Source organism: Numida meleagris, chromosome Z (genome assembly GCF_002078875.1).
Source record: "Numida meleagris isolate 19003 breed g44 Domestic line chromosome Z, NumMel1.0, whole genome shotgun sequence".
NCBI lineage: Eukaryota > Metazoa > Chordata > Aves > Galliformes > Numididae > Numida > Numida meleagris.
The window spans coordinates 66,102,841-66,120,639 of NC_034438.1; the positions used below are offsets into that span (position 1 = coordinate 66,102,841).

Here is a 17,799-nt window from a genome sequence, read left to right on the forward strand (position 1 = left end):
ACAGAACTGTGTTAAGAAACTTCTCTTTAAGAGAGCTGGCTTCACATGAGCAAAACAGTTTAACTGTGGCTTTGATAAATCTGCTACAACTGAAAGTGAAGGCACCTCATTTCTACAGGTCAGCAAATGACTCTGTGTCAGCAGAGTGGTAGTATCTGATCAAGGCTGTGCAGCAGCAAAAAGTATAAACTTAAACCACTTTTACAGACATTGCTCGCAGTTTCCAAATGAGAAAAACTCCTTTGTGTTTGCAGCAAATTCAGAGAATGCATACAGACGCTCTTCTGCTGACTCAAGATAATGCAGTCAGTTGCTGTAATTTGATAATGCCTGACCCACTAGGTTTACATTACTCCTTACAAAACAGCTCTTGAGCAAATTTTCCTTATAATGTGCATTTTCAGACCTCTGATACACGTAGTACCCAAAGGCATATGTCTGACTGTTGCATGGGATAAGAAAATGGCATTTTTCTTTTTTGGTTGGGAAGCCGAAGTGCATTTTACCTTATCGCAGTCTGCTTTTGCTAGCCTTTTAGATTAATGAACTGGTTTACTTCCTTCTAAGAAGCATTTATTAAACTTCTTCCCATTCTAAGAGCTCATTTTTAAAGCAGCTGTCTCCACTTTATAAACAAGGGCACATTCCTTCTTTTTACTACATAAATTAAATGTATGAGATTTTATGCGCTTAAAAACCATGCAGGGTGTTCTGTGACTGCGTAACCCTAAACAGGACAGAAAATGCTCAATTCTCAATATAAAAAGTTCTCAGCAGACTTTTCTTCTACTCAAGCTTGTTAGAAGAAACAAATTCTAGTGGTTCAGAAAACTACTTGAAAGGACTAGCTGTAAAAAGACAGCACCTAGTCAAATGCATAGATTTTAACTTACCTCATCTCCAGAGTTATCCTCAGCTATTGGGACCTGCCAGCTGATATTAGCAGAATTTTGATGTTCCAGAGTCTCAGTCTCAATATTTTCTGGACAGTGGATCTGAGGAGCTTCAATATCTGACTCAGAAAAATACAAACTACTTTTATATATAGTATTAAAGAAACAAAACCTCTATAATGATTAGACTTCAATTTGTTATAAGCACTGCTTTTTTGGCACTTCCTGGAATATATATACATGCCTCTGCAAAGTTTCCATCTCTGCCTCTTTTTTATTCTTGCCTACAGACACATACATAAACAGTAAATTATCTTGGAGAAAGGATTGCTTTTGGCTGTATTTTTGAACATCACATAGCACAGTGATACTCTGGTTTCTACATACAACCATAAAACAAAGCATAAATAAGAGAGAATTAATTGTTATGTAATTATTATGCACTTATTCATCACACATACCTACTCACTAAGAAGCAGCGGTTTTTCTATCCTTTCCTTGCCCACACGTATGGCATAGGCAGATGTAAACATTTGTCATCAGTGACTTAAAAAAGATTATTTATGACATGACATATGTACCATGAACAAGACATTAGTCAATCTCGAATGCCCAGGAGCACAGCAACTTGAAAGAAGCAGTGACAAGATTTCTGGCACCAGTGACTGGAAATGTTCTTGAACAAATGCCTACTGAAAGCTACAATATAGGACTAAGACTCTTCTTGAGACATATGTGACAATGCTGGATGGTTTGAAAGTACTAGTGGTACAACATGGGTAACCACCACCAACATTGAAGTATCACGTTTCTCTGACAAAGTACTTCTTCTCTCAGGCACAGGGCCTCTCAAAACATTTGCGGTCAGGTTATTTTATTGTTGTAGTATCTTTTGATAAATGGCTTTAGACTCATGAGACAAGGACAAAGGCATTCAGCTCTGAACTCATCCATGCCCAAGAGGCTTTAAAACAACTCTGGACTGATATCAGTTACAATTTTATTACTACATAGTTCCAGTAAAGACATAAGTCAGGCAATTAAACTCCTGTAATTGAGTGCAAAGCAATAAATACAAGTGGTTTTGTCTTCCTCTGAACTCATTCTGATGAAAATTTTACTAGAAGTGCACCCCTTTCATAACTACCAGTTATGAATCACACTTGCCTGACCACAGTCCTCAGCCTGGGGCAAATTCCATTTAAAAAAGAAATTTTGTAGAAAAACTAATAAATAAGTCAGAAAGAAAACGGCTAGTGTGAACTGGCCAAATATTTTGGCAGCAAAATAGAGAAAGTACCAAAAATGAAAGCAATTGAGAGGCAAATATTCAGTTTTACTAGGGAATAATATCATTCAGAGAATCTTGGTTTCTCTCTAGAGTTTTATGGACTGGTAATATCTAAAACCTTGAATCCAAGCCATGCTACTTTATCTTGATCCAAACACTTAGCTTGTAGCCATGCGCTGGGATCCCACCAAAAATTAAAAACTGTGGTTTGGCACAGGTTACAACTAGATTCAGGAAAACAATGTGGTACATCACAGAGTGGGAAATGATATCTTTAAAGGGAAGGATAAAATCCCCCTGGTCACTTCAGAGAAAAAAGTTCCCACCTCAGTATCTGTACTGACTTGGCATGATGACTGCTATAACTGTTTTCTGTACTGTTCTTTCATGCAGGGGCTGGTAAAGGCCTCCATGTGAGGTGGAAGCATTAATTCTAAGAGCACAATGGTTCATGAAGAGGTGAACAGCATATTCCCAGGAAAACTGCACTTTCACTTGCATCCTATGATCCAAAGCCAAATTTATTCCAACTCATTGTGCATGTATGTAAGACAATAAATAACCTTACATTTCTAGAAGAGGTGGGCAAACATGCCAGAACCCTTCAAATGCACACAACCACTTTCTGCTCATCTATAAACTGTGCACAGCGTCAGTCAGTTTAGGTTTTGACTTGTGAGGCTGCTACTCTTGTGCAGGTCTACAGCTGTGATCAGTTCAGAGCCAAGTGAAAAGAACCATACCTCTACACCCTGTGTATCACCTGGGGCTAATAGGTCTGCTCAAACTACAGGGCTTGAATAAATCTATGCTAAACCAGTAGAAGTAGCATTACTTATAACTGCTGCTTTAATAGGACTGTGGGTTCCACACTGGCTATGTTTAAGCTAAGAGCTTTCACTTCTCCTTTGAAAGTTCAAATTTATCTTCACATCAAGCCGTTTAGCAGGCAGCTTCCCAACAACAGACTTAAGAGACCGCCAGCAATGAATAGTTCTAAGATAGCACTCAAGCAACCTCTGAATTCCACGTTTGTATTACATACTACAAATAAATGAGGGCCAAGCTATAGTGGTACAGACAATCCTTCTTACAGACTGCTCAAATCATCCTTTCCGCAGTTCAAATCTGTCTTTATTTAGCTGTTTCCTATGTACTTTCCTCCAGTCCTGCATGCGTACACAGAATCGATTTTGTGCTGGTCTCTACCTTTACACAGGGCATCCTGGATGTTTGCACTCCATCTCCCAGCTGAAATGCACCTTAGCTCTTCTCTAGCTCCAGATAAGATAAATCCTTGGGGACAGCTCAGTTGGCACACAGTCCCAAAAACAGCTGGTTCCAGCCCACATTTTGGAGGGAGAATCGTTATACCTGCTGGTTTCTGGAAGATGGGGCAACGCATTTCTACAAGAGAGCAGTAAGGCACACATTTTAACTGACATACATGAAAATATACATTCAAACAAATCTGCAAGTAAAGCCATATGGCAGCTTTAAGGGAACATAAAATACGCAGACTTCATAAGAGTATACATGCATGGTGAGTGCATAAAAACAATAGAAAACACTCAAATTTTGTACTCTAGTGCTGAATGAAAGTAAATAGCCCCCTAGACATCAGGTCCTGTTACAGCAAGTCCAGAGGACAGCCACAAAGATGATCAGATCACCTGGCCTGTGAAGACAGACTGGGAGAGTTGGAGCTGCTCAGCCCAGAGAAGAGAAGGCTCCAGGGAGATGTCACTGTGGCCTTTCAATATCTAAAAGAGCCTACAAGAAAGCAGGAGAGGAACTCTTTATCAGGAAGTATAGTGATAGGACAAGCAGCAGTGGATTTAAACTAAAGGAGTGGAGATATAGTTTAGATATAATGAAGAAACACCTTACTCAGAGGGTGATGAGGCCCTGACACAAGCTGCCCAGGGAAGCAGTGGATGCCCCATCCCTGGAAGTACTCAAGGCCAGGTTGGTTGAGGCCCTGGGCAAGAGGGTCTAGAGGAAGGCACCCCTGTCCACTGCAGGTGGGTTGGATCTAGATGGTCTTAAAGGTCTTTTCCAGCATAAGCCATTCCAAGATTGTGTGCTTCTATGATCTTCATGCCCACATTTTTTGCTGGGACAGAAACACTGTATTTTTCCTGTGGCTTCGCTATATTCTACTCTCTCCCTTTTTTTTTTTTTGACAACTTTAGTTTTCATGTATGCTTTTGAAAGCATTCCATTGCTTTCCAGATCTTCAGAGATGGACAGGAGTAACAGTCTTGCATTTGTTGCCTTTTTGTACAGCTTTTACGTTATCTCAAGAAATACGAATGAGAGACAGAAAAGGAAACCCTGCCATAAGCTCACTTTAGATTAGGCACACGGCATTTGATTTTGCCTACTGCACCCCAAATTGAATGAAACTACGCTTGGTCTTAAATACGTTCAAACCCAGATGCAAAAACTCAAGGTGACTATAAATGGCAGCTGACCATACCTCCCGAAGTTAGGAAGGGCTGCTGATTACTTTAAGGCTTAAAATCAAGATTTTGAACTATTTTATTACTAGAATCTATTACAAGTTCTGAAGAACATTTGCACTGAAGTGTAAACTTCCAAAAAATACAGTGTGCAAAACCAGGTTCAAGTGTCACAAAAACCTCATTCAATTCTTGAGCTGCTGTTTTTACCATGTGAAGCAGATAAAGCTATTTCCACTGCAAATATTCAGTCATGAACAAACAGGGCAAAAATGTTTATCACATTAATTCAGTTAGGCAGACTTTCAGTAATTGTTCTTACAACAATTAATGGACAAACACCCAAGAAAAATGATTCATTAATTACAGCAAATGAGAAGAACTGTAACTCTTGTGCTAATTACTGAAGAAAGTAGACAAGTCTCTACACAAAGGGCATGTACAAAGAACAACTCACCATAGTTACAGAAGGCAAAGTGCTATTCATCTCTTAGCAATGGTTTAATGACACAGAAGTGATTCGTATTAAAACACAACATGTCCCTTTTCTTTCCTCTTCCAAAATATGCAGCAAGTCATTGAAAACTGGCTCTTCTTGAAACAAATTTTAAAGACTCAAAGAATTTTAAGTATTTCCTGCCCTTTAAACTTACGATACTGAAAACATGTTTCAAGTCTAAGCAATTAGTAACTGCAACAGGCTGCAGTTTTGGAACAGATATTTCAAGAGGTTGCAGAGATTGTAAATGTTAACACACTCACTTCTAGCAGATACTGCTGGCAATGAAATATAGATCAACTCCATCAGAAAAAAAAACCTAACCTTTGGCTGGTCACCACAGGAAGGATACTGACAAATAGCAGAAAGCAGAAACAGGGAAAAACAATGTTTGAAAACACAAAAAGCTTTACAATGCATGCTGCTTTCAGGGCACAAGAAGAAAAAGGTCTGTGAAAGGTGTAGGCATGAGAAATAGAAAAAAATTATTATCTGGCTAAGTGGTAATAATCCTCCTGATAAAGATGCTTCCAAGTATACCAGCAAGATCACAGCAAAGCAAAATAATGAAACATCAAACATTCAGATAATCTTTGGTGTATCCAGCCCTAGGGAATCTTTTAAAAGTACACAGGTTTTTACTAGGAAAAAAAAAAAGCTTTTTTATCTGTGCACAGTTAAACAATTTGATAAAGCTGACCCAGGAAGCCTGGGCTCTGTGAGGAGCAGAGTGGTAGAATCTTTTTAGGTCACTTTTAATGTAGGATGCTCCCTGATTCTAAGAGGAGCTTTAACATAGTAACTAAAAAAAACACCACCAACCAAGTCACGCTTCTTTCCTTCCACCCTTTTACACACACATTTCAGGGAAAGAATTGGCTGACTGCAATTAGACTTATGCAGTACTAACCCTTCTAACACTAGATGGCATCAACACTGTGGATGCCCTCTGGATTTTTACCTTTATTCGTGAATGCCTGAACAAAGCAAGGAGAATGGTATCTTGCAAATTTCATTAATTTTAATGTGCTGGTTATTAACTTTTCACCAGTGGGTAAGTAAACACCAGAATATGATTGTGGAAATATATTTTTTTAAACCGGACAATAGACAAAGACGCTCTTTTAGTAAATACTTACGTTTTGATCAGTTTATAATGTAACGTAACCTATGCAAAAGTAACTCTTTCCAAACAGCATCTTTCATGAAAAACATCTGAATTAAAAATACACATTAATTGCCAAACTTGCATTAACTTCCACTCTCTTGAAGAAAGCAGCATATGACAACAGACCTCACAGAAGTGCTGTATACAATGATGTTGCAACACAGATTATGTTACAACACAGTGGCAGTTATGGTTGGAGGTGGTTGTACGATGGTCTTACAGATCTAACTTTTGAATACATTAAACTTTGCAGTAGTGTCCCCTCAAACTGAAAAGCATTCAGAAAAACATCTAGGAGTGTACCCTGAGACCGCAAGATAGTGAACCTTAATCTCACTTCATTTTTCAAACAAGAGATGGAAATGGATAAATTACCAAGTACGTATGCCTAAATAATGAAGGATTTCTGCTATCTTTCATCTGGCAGATGACAAATAATAGTTAGAAGTGATGTACAAAGGATGTTTTTGAGGAGAACATGCAATATGATTTTTTTAATTTGTATCCTCCCCAGAATGAAATGCCACACGTCTTCACTAGGGAAGAGTCTCAACAAGCTTGATGGCAGGAGCTGCTTCTAGCTCACACATTTTCCTCTGGGACAACTAAAGCTAACTCCCATACTGGATTTTCAGACTCAGCAAAAAATAAGCCATTGCCTAGGGTAATCCAGAAATTGAAGTGAAATTGCATGGTGTGAAGAAATCTGATACAGGGTAGAGCTGGATTTTAATAATCAAAACACTAAGCTAGGAAGGATGAATTCAGCTGATGAATATAGTTAATCTTCCAATTATAACCTTCCAAGAGGATTTCAGGGACTCTTCCTTTTGAAGTTAATTGAAGTTTTTCCACTGACTTCAGAAGAAAGATTAGGACCTTTTAATGAACTCTCCTGATAAGTTAATACTTATGGATAATTTTCAAACACATATCTACAGTTACAAATTTGTTCTTGTCTCATGAAAAGTTCACATTCTCAAGCCTGCAGGTGAACAGTAAAGCATTGCCTTAACTGTGCCCAGGTGATACGTATTCCCCACTAACTTTATTCAGTACCAGATCAGTTTCTGGAATGCTGGACTTTCAAGCTTATGTTGTTTTTCTTGCAGTACTCTATTTCCTCCTCTTATATTTCTACATGAATTAGGTACCTGTCAGTAGTCTCAAATGGCTTCTTGTGAAATCTACAAACCTTTATTTCTAAATGTAACAGAAAACATAGTGGACAGCAATATATGTATACCCAACCACTGCTGCACAGTTGGTGAGACCTCACAATAGAAGTTTTCAGTCTCTAATGTCCCTTATTTCCTGCCATGAGCTAAGCAGCCACAACCCTACTTGGCACCAGCAATCCCTGGCTAGCATACTTTAAGTCTTTGGTTGGAGACCATTGTTAGCTTCAAGAGGGTAACTCAAATTTCTGCTCACATTTAATCTGTATTGTAAGCTTACAAGATGTGCGTTTCCTACAATATATTATGGGACAATGAACCATCAGATCTAACACCTTCGGTTATTGATTGCCTGTGCTGAATTTCAATGTTAATTTGTCCATTTACTCCATTTAAAAATCCTTTTGCTCCTCCCCAGCTTTAAGACTAGTATGAAACATTCATAAACTAATTCTCATTCTTATCATCTAGGCTTCATCAGATACTAAAATTGATAGTGTTTCTCACATGTAACAGCATGTCAGGAAAGGCTGCATTCTGACATGAACAGACTGTGATCAGATACCTACCCACGCACTTGGGCTCCTTTGAATCCCACTGTGAGGTTCCCTGGCAGGTCAGTTTGGCATTTCCTTGTAGTTCATAGCCTTCATTGCAGGTCACAAAACATTCTGTCTTATAGGAGATATCAGCTGTTGAACAATTAATGTGTCCATTCTCAGGAGCCCAAAGCTTGGGACATGTTCGAACTGCAAAGGGAAAAAAACATCAGTTCACTCGGCAGCGCTGAGAATCTGGGGAGCAACTGTAGCCCATTCAGGTTTTACGGGACTGGACAGGTACTGGATTGTACACTTACTACAGTAGCTGGAACAGATTTACAGAACAGGGCTGGAAGAAGGCTAAGTTTTTCAAAGGATTAATGCCTTGCTTTTCTTGAAGGAGAGTCTTAGCACATATGAGGTTAGGCACATACTGACCTGAATTCTGACATAAGGCTAGTAGTTTAACTGTGCTCAGAAAAGTTCCCAGCCTTCGGACATTTAGCACTGTGCAACTTGTGACAGTGAAGTCTACAAGCCTTCAAGATGATATGGCTGCATGCAAATGCAATCCTATGGAAAAATTTGGGTCTTCAGATGGTTCTAATTCCTCAGCCATGCCTGAGAGTTCGGGAAATTTCTAACTGGCTGTCTAGTATGGACTGAAGGCACGTCAGAGAAGAGGCTAAGAGTTTAATATTGCAAAAGACTGGCTTGGGAACATGCTCTGGCACTGCTGAGTTTATTGATGCAGGCACAAATAAGTGTCAGACTCCAAACATCAGACTAGTGGACATGCTTCATGGTAAGACAGAGAGAGAGGAAGAAGGAAGACAAGGTATTCATGGTCAGCAGGACCATGAGAGAAGAAAAGCCACAACTTAGGCTGCTGCTGAGACAAAACAGACCTCTTCTGGTGTGGGGCTCCCAGCGGAGCAGCCCTGGCTGCTGCCCTGCAGAGAGGCCTTTCTCCTGCCACAGCTTCCAAACACTGCAAGCAGCACCACACCACGGAGAAGGCCATACTGTGCAGGGTATGCGCGCAGAGGAGGAAGTGGGGTATGACAAGTGATCCTCAGATTGTCTTATGAATTTGTTACTGAATCCTGGTGCTGCAGTTTAACGCAATGTTGCATTGCAGATTAATCCCTGAACAGGTGAAAGATAATAATAATAATAATAAATAGTAGCTGGTAATGCTTTAATTTATCTCCTTTGTTTCACCGTCTTTAAGCTCTTCTAATAAGACCTTGTTTTTATGCAGGGCCTCCAGCCCTTCTCCTCTTCAGCCAGTATCCTACACTTCTCATTTTGTTCCCTTGCAACCCTCTTGGCGTACATCCTGCCTGGATTTGGGTCCATCTCTGTCAAACACCTAAGCTGTACAGATTTATGTGATGATGACATATACATGTTGACATGGTGACAACAAGCTGAGATGCGTAGATGCCTGCTGGGGTCCTACTGCATCTTTTTCCTCAGGAATTCAAACCTCTCTTCCCTAAGCAGCTGCTGATTTTCCAAATCCTGTGGAAAACATATATCACTGAAAACTGTTCTCAGCCAAAGCCAGTGGGTACTGGTCAGTATGTTCAGAAGTCTTCAGTGGGAGAAAAACATACACAAGGGCAAACAATGTGACTACTCAAAAATATAGTCAAGAAGGCTGCAGCTCCCTAAACTGTTGTTTTCCCAGGACTGTTTCCACAGCTTCTGTTGACTTGCATGCGGTGGACAAGCTCTGATGATGTACGACTTCACAGCTGTGGATGACTTCTCTGTCTTCTCAGAATACAGATTTTACCAAGAAAACCATCCTTGCTGCTGCTTGGTAGGAGGCAAACCACAATCTCCAAATGCAACTGAAAGTAAGCCAAGTTGGCAACTTTCTCTCCTCCTCCCAGTAGTTGTTTACTGTTTATACTGATGATGCAGGACATGCCTCCAACTAGACATGCATGTGGACTGATAGATAATAGATGATAACCCCCTTCAAACTAATAAACAGGCAGATATACTGAGCACTCTTTCAAATGAAATCATCTGTACAAATGGTAATAGCTACAAACTCCTCAACACTACAAAAATACACCAGGAAATTATGTCTTTTGATAAAGCTATAGGGGCACCCAAGTGCAGCAAAATGTAGGTACCTTGGATATGAAAAAAAAAAAAAAGCCACTCAGATGCATCTGACACATCCTTCTATTATCACTGTTTCATGTTCACACTTTGAAAATATTACTCCTCTCATGCACGGATGTACAGAGCTCACCAGAAAGTGCATTCAAGAGAATAAAAAAGATCTTGAGACTTTCATCTTGCAGGTGACAATGAGAGCTTTTGAGCAGCCTTCTAAAAAGCTGTATCCTAACTGCATTGCAGTGAATAAGAAAGACATTTAATAGCTGAATCATACATGCTTTATACAGAAGAGGCTTTCTCTTTTATTGCTTCCACGGAAGCCTTTCTAGAGGAAGCAGGTACTACCAAGCTGTGGTTATTATTGATGAAGCCTGAATGAATTTCGAGCACTGAGGAGGAAGTCGACAATGTTAATGTCTATAGGGAACGTGCTCCCCAACTCCTTTCCATCACCTATTAAATCTAGTCATCTCTTCTGATAAGACACTGTAACTGCAGTGCTCCTGTCTCCTTGGTGTTTCAGGGCTCAGATTTCTTTGGTATTTCAGTATGCCCCTGGTGAAAACTGGGAGCTGAGCCCATGTTATTCTGGTCGTGGTTTCACGTCTTAAATGCAAACCGATCTTGTCAATTAAGCATTTTCCAGGATCAATAAATATTTCCATAATGTCAGTGAAACAACAACAAAAGCATATTCTGCTTGCTCTGTGTTTTCTCCTAAGACATTTTTTTCTGGATTAAATACACACTTTGTAGGGCTTTTTTTCACGGGTCACAGTTAATCGCAAAACACGACTGCATTAACTGCTTTCCAATAGCACAGCAGATTTTAGCTAGCAATTGAGGAACATTTAATGTCAAAATTCAAAGCAGTGCCAAGGGATTGTCCCTTCCTAATTTATGCGACAAAACACTCCTGGGATTAACAAGGCAGCTATAAACTGCGGCTTTGATCTCACTCCCTTTTATACTCTGAGTGAATGGAGACGAGCAGATCCAGCACATGTAAAGGTAGGATTTCTTAATGTATTTAATGGGAAGTCTTCAGGATGATGGAGAGGCACAAGAAAGGCAAAAATACACCCTTCCAGCACTCCAAAGACAAAATCTCAAGGCAGAATTTCCCTCACTTTTCAGACAAATTCCCAGCTAAAGGAAAATCACATACACCCACACCCAGCAGAAAGGAGGTAAGCAGAATGACTGGGGTGGAACTTGGCATTTAGAACATTCTTTAACCTAAGAGGTAAAAGATGCAGATCTGCACAGTCTACTACGTAATGAGCAGAGAAACCACTGTTAAGAATAAACTAACCCTGCAGGAGAAGACTTTGCAAGCCCACATCCATACCTCTGCAAGTAGCCTCTGATCCAGACCACTGGCCATTTGGCTGACAAAGTCGGATGCTGCTTCCCACCAGATCAAATCCTGCTTTGCATCGGATCCCACAGGCAGCATTGAAGTAATTGTTGCAGACATTCTGGACAAAGTAACCATTTTCAGGGGGCTTCAATTCAGGGCAGTGAACAACTAAATAATTAAACAACCACAACAGAGTTATGACACCAGCTGGAGTGTAAAAGTCTACTGAAGGAAAGCAGTATTTTTCATTTCCAACTCCACTTCCATCTTAGTAGTTTTGCTGCATTGGAATGATACATAAAATCTTGCATGCAATTTGTCTTTCACCATGCAAAGATGAATAATGGAACTGTCCCAGCACTGCATTGTTTAATTAAATTTAATTTCTGACCAGAAACACTTACCTTCACAAGTTTGGCCTACAGCACGATATCCCTCCTGGCATGCACAGTCCTCAATGGAAGTACTTCCTGGTGGAGAAGTATGATTCTCATCAGGACATGAGATGCAAGTGCTTATTCCACCTGGTGAACTGTCAGGCTTGTATGTTCCTGGTGGACAAGCTGTTGAGCAAAACAAACAAGGAAAGGGTTTCAGGATATTGCATTTCACAGTTAGCATCACTTCAAGTATGTTGCTTTACATGTTTTACATTCTTCCATTCTTCCTCATACAGTCAGTGTCACTTAAGGCAGGAACGTTATCTTCTTATAGTACTTGCAGAGTTGTATAGGGTGAACTAAACCCCACTCCCCGAAGGTCTCTCCAGCATTAGCTTGAGGACTGCAATGAAGTCCATGAATTACCCTCTTCAAACAATACCCAATCCCAGAAGACAAGTCAGACCTTCACTGACCTTTTGAAGACATTGATTTACAGCTGTACCAAATTAATTCAGATAAAATTCATTCAGAACTACCACAAAGTTTAATGCACACAGATTCTTAGCGCCAAGACAGCAAAAGAAGCTCACAAAACCCCGTGCTCTTGATTTACACATTATGATTTATAGATGAACAACACGCCATGCTTTCTGTAGTGTATGAACCACAAACAATGAAGCAATTAATGAAACTAACTGCTCCTGGCAGCTTTGGCAGTCATTTACATCCCATTTAACATCTGTAACTCTGTGTATGGGCATGCACAAGTCTTAAAGAGATGCATCATTTATCTATCTTCAGAGGCAGGGGAAAGGATAGGGAAAAGTGACCTCTGATCTGAGAACTTCACAAAGGTTGGATAAGTCTGAGCTAATCTCTCCCTCTACTTTTAATTCTGTTCTTCAAGAATCTACAACAATTATCCTCATTTATTTCACAAAGCTGATCAGAGAACAGGGGGGACTTATCACCAAGGGCTGATAAAGTATTAATTCATCAGACTGTCACCTGAAACAGAACTCAGAGGTTCTGCTGCTGAAAAATATACCTCCTGATGCAAAGGAGACTAGTTATCCTAAGGTACTCTACCCCTTGACCTTAAAGTCTGGGATGGAGAGCAGAATAAACCCACGATTCAGGTGGAGAAAGTGTCATGGTTTTATGATTTTTGTTATCAGTATTCCACATCCTAACATCATGTAGTGCACTGGGAGTTAAAGAGTTAATGCTCCAGTTCCATGGATAGTGGATAGTTCCGGGTACCTGGTTCTCAGAAGAGAAGAAATACATTTCCCGGACTTTGCGTTGTTCTGTTACCATTTTCAATTCAGAGGGAAAGATAAAAACTGTTCGCATACCACAAGATGTTCCCTTTTGCTCCCGCTCCCCTCCTGCTCTTCTTGGCAGCGTCTCACCGCCAGCATTAGAATAACGCCTTTTTGGTGTTTGGACACTCTCGCTCATTTTATTTATTAACTTCAATTTTAATTATATTGTATTATATCGTGTTATTTTGCATTCTGACATCTTATTTAGTAAATTAGTTTGTTTCTCCTCAGACCGTTGCTGCTGTTTTGTTTTCAGGTCCATCTCCCTAATGTTTTTCCCTTTTCCCTTTCCCAGGGTGTGGGTCCATGGGTCCCCTGCCCCATTAGTCATGGAATCGGGCCGAACCTGCCTGTAAACCGCTGACAGAAAGTTAGAGGCCTTCTACTCCATCTAGACTGTCACAAGTCCATAGGGCCAGATGGGATCCACGTAAGGGAGCTGGCGGAGGTGACTGCCAAGCCACTTTCCATCATATACCAGCATTCCTGGTAAAACAGAGAAGTCCTAGAGGATGGGAGGCTGGCTAGTGTGTCTTCCTCCTAGAAGAAGGGTCATAAGGAGGATTCAGGGAACTACAGGCCTGTCAGCCTGACCTTCGTACCAGGGAAGGCTGTGGAACAGATCATCCTGAGTGACACCACATGGCAGCTGCGGGACAGGCAGGGAATCAGGCCCAGACAGCATGGGTTCCCAAAAGGCAGGTTCTGTTTGACCAATGTGATCTTACTATGACTGAGTGACCGGCACAGCAGATGAGGGAAAGGCTGCTGATGTAGTCTATCAAGACTTCAGCAAAGCCTTTGACACTGTCTCCTGCACTATTCTCCTGGGGAAGCTGGCAGCCTGTGCCTTGGACAGGTACACACTTCACTGGGTGAAGAACTGTCTGGAGGGCCAGGCCCAGAGAGTGATGGTGAATGGAGTTAAATCCAGCTGGCATCTGGTCACAAGTGGTGTTCCCCAGGGGTTGGTACTGGGGCCCATCCTATTTAATATCTTTACTGACAATCTGGATGAGGGAATTGAGTGCACCCTCAGTAAGTAAGCAGATGACACTAAGTTGGGAGGAAGTGTTGACTTGCCTGAGGGGAGGAAGGCCCTACAGAGGGATCTAGACAGGCTGCATAGCAGGACTGAGGCCAATGGGGTGAAGTTCAGCAAGATCAAGTGCCAAGTCCTACGCTTTCTTTGGTCACAACAACCTCAGGCAACACTACAGGCTTGGGACAGAGCGACTTGAAGACTGTATTGAGGAAAAGGACCTGGGGGTGCTGATAGACATTTGGCTAAATATGAGCCAGGTGTGTGCTTACGTGGCCAAGAAGGCCAATGGCATCCTGGCTTATATCATAAAGAGCGCAGCCAGCAGAAGCAGGGAGGTGACCATCCCTGTGAACTCATCTCTGGCGAGGATGTATCTTGAGTACTGTGTTCAGTTTTGGGCCTCTCACTACAAGAAAGACATTGAGGCTGTGGAGCATGCCCAGATAAGGGCAATGAAGTTGCTGACAGCACTGGAGCACAAGTGGGATTGTTCAGTTTGGTGAAGACGAGCCTCAGGAGAGACCTTACTGCCCTCTAGAACACCCTGAAAGGAGGTTGTGGTGAGGTGCTGGTCAGTCTCTTCCCCTGGGAAACTAGCAATAGGATGAGAGGAAATGGCCTCAAGTAGCACCAGTGGAGGTTCTGGTTGGATATCAGGAAAATTTTGTTCCCTGAAAGAATGGTGAGGCACTGGAATGGGATGCTGAGGGAGGTGTGTTGAGTCACAGTTCCCAGAGCTGTTTGAGAAACATGTAATGTGGTGCTAAGGATCATTTTAGAGGTCCTTCCCAACCTTAATAACTCTATGAAAGCTTAGCAAGTATTTTGAGTAAATTATACAATAGATTTTTTATTATCAGTACACTTTTCTAATGGTCATACTTTCCCATGCAGACTGCAAGTAAACCAGCCCCTCATTTCCTGCCCTCAGCACAGTAACTCTGTACCATCTGATGTAGCTCTGCATGGTACAGAGACCTGTACAGGGCAAAGGACAGCTTGGCTTTGCTGCTCTCAGTTTACTGAGACCAATCATAAATGCCCTCTGGTTTTCCACCTTATGCAGTAAGATAAAACAGTTTCCTGCTCCCTTGGCAACTGAAAAAACCTACCTCCCCCGCTCCAAAAAAACACAAAGGAAACCCTAGCCTCTTCTTCTGTGACTTGCCAAGCGATACTTAATTTTCCAAAGTCAAATCTTATGGCCTTTAAAAATCAACCTGTATGAAAAGTTAGCACTTCTTTCCAAGAAAAGCACTGTCTTGAATGGCTTCCAGAGATAATATTTCTGTCTCATTTTCAGAAAAATTTGTAATTTTATTTTGAAGAAAGCAATCAAAATGGTTACCCGTTAAGAGGTAATGTTGGGCATTGTAGATTGGCTTCAACCTACACGCATACACTTTTAAAAAGACAATGAAAACTCCTAAGCAATAGATGGTGTATGTGCAAATGAAATGGAGGCAAATAGGGCAAAAGTATCTAATCAGAATTAGAGCTGGGAACTTTTCATTTTTTCATTTGGGACTTTTGGGAAAGCATTTTGAAAAAAAAAAATCTCCTTCCTATGTTTTACCCACTTTTCCAATTGAAGATATGCCTCTTGGACAGTTACTGTTTCCTTCCTCTCTTTTGAGCAGAAGTCTTCTTGCATTTCAGGTCATCCCAGATGACAAAGCAGCAGCTCTATTCTAATTCTGTTTGGAGAACTATACGATGAAAATAGGTACCCATGCTACAGCATGGGCACTTTTAAAAAACAAAGCCAGCAATCTGCTTATAATTTTGAGTCAGACTGGCTTTGACACAAATTGTTCATTCTGAAATTACACTTGGAATTAGCTCTTACCAACGAAGATGCAGGAGGTAAATAATACTGTTGAAGTGGTTATTAAGGTCTGTACTGGGAAAGATGCATTCCTCAAAGGCCCTGATTCAATTTCTAATGCTTCAAACTGCTTGCTACTGCATTTTAGAAAAGCTGAACTATATCTTACCTTGGCTTGTTATGTAGAGTTTTCTCCAAGCCTCATACCCTAAATTGTTCATTGATCCCACATCTCCCCTTCAGCTAGCAAACTCCACATGAGCTATGTTCAAAACTTCCACAACATAATACTTGCTTACAGAGCTATTTCCAAGTGTGTAATCGGCAGTTATTTTACAATGCCAAGAAATGGTTTAAGAACAGAGCACAGGCACTCTGACCTGTATGCATTTCATGCACTTCCATCAAAGCCACAAAAGTTAGTCTGGCCTGAGCTTAAGCTAAAACCACACACAGTCAGCTGTGGAATATCAGAAGTTCAGCTGCTTCCTGCAGACAGGACTTGCCCATGCCTGATTCAGCCAGCCTGAAGACCCATGCCCTCCTTACTGACAGCACAGAAGCATGGCCCAAGTCCATACACAATAATGCATTCACAAGCAAGAGAAAAACCCATCTGAAGAAGACCAGCCATGACTGATCGCACATGCCTCTCTGAGGACTCTTCTGAGAATCAAGATGTGCCAAATTCTGCAAAATTCGGATCACCATTCTGCTCTCACTGATATGCCTTCTATACCCACACAAGCTACCTGCAGGGAGAGATCATTTTCTCCAGCATTAATTTGTAAAAACAATTTTTTTTCAAAGATTGCTTCCCCTTGAAAACCGAAGTGGTGGAACACTTTCCACATCTGTGGAAGAAGGCTAAAAACAGGGTGTGGACAAGCCCCAGTAGATCTGTAAATGTGACACTTTCAAGAGAAACAAAAAAAACCCCCAGAAATTTTAAAAATAGGGAAGTGATTTTAACAGTATCAGCCTTTAAAGAGAAAGGATACTCATCAAATGTGCACATTTCCATGCACGATCTTCTCAATAAATGACCTAAATATTACCTATATAGGAATCACATTGTTAGTTCTCAAGAATAAAGGTAAGGAGTAGGAAAATGTCTTTTGTTTAATGAGTCATGCCAGGGGATTAGGTTTTTTTTTTTTTTTTTTAACAGGAATGAATTTGCTATCCTAGTATCCCTAGTAGCAGGGATTAGTGTGATAACTCAAATAAGCACAGGTCCTAAACTTTCCAAGCATACAAAGATCGCTCACATTGAAGCTGCCATCAATAGCAACTTGCTTTCATAAAATGGTGAATATTCACCAATGATACTCATTCAGATTCTAGTGTCCAAGGTACTGACAGTGTATTCATCTTCTAATAGGAAACAAGAGTGAAATAATACGTGCTTACTTCAGCATGCCTCCTGCACTATCCTCCTCAGTTAAACTCTCCTGGGGTATACAATTAACTGAAAAGGAAAAAAAATAGTAATCCAGCATGCTTCTTCTGGCTTCGAATACTACAGGGCATGATGCCTTCTCAAGCTAACAATGGAACATACTTTCCTACATATCTAACAAGAAATATATTAAGCTGCATGTAGAAGAGAATTAGCAGAAAGCAAATATGACACAGGATAGGAACAAAAACACTTCAGTCAATGCATAT

The 17,799-nt window shown here is 40.7% G+C and overlaps 1 protein-coding gene across 3 annotated transcripts in view; it reads right to left on the reverse strand.

The window, feature by feature from the left end:
* Nucleotides 1-17,799, reverse strand: part of SVEP1 (sushi, von Willebrand factor type A, EGF and pentraxin domain containing 1) — a 131,992-nt gene that overhangs the window by 70,295 nt on the left and 43,898 nt on the right. For all 3 annotated transcript variants that reach the window (XM_021380246.1, XM_021380247.1, XM_021380248.1), the window contains exons 4-8: nucleotides 11,949-12,107; nucleotides 11,533-11,712; nucleotides 8,064-8,243; nucleotides 3,394-3,591; nucleotides 894-1,012 (exon numbers count right to left, since the gene is read on the reverse strand). In XM_021380246.1, coding sequence (XP_021235921.1) covers nucleotides 894-1,012; nucleotides 3,394-3,591; nucleotides 8,064-8,243; nucleotides 11,533-11,712; nucleotides 11,949-12,107 — 836 coding nt within the window. The remainder of the gene's footprint in view (nucleotides 1-893; nucleotides 1,013-3,393; nucleotides 3,592-8,063; nucleotides 8,244-11,532; nucleotides 11,713-11,948; nucleotides 12,108-17,799) is intronic.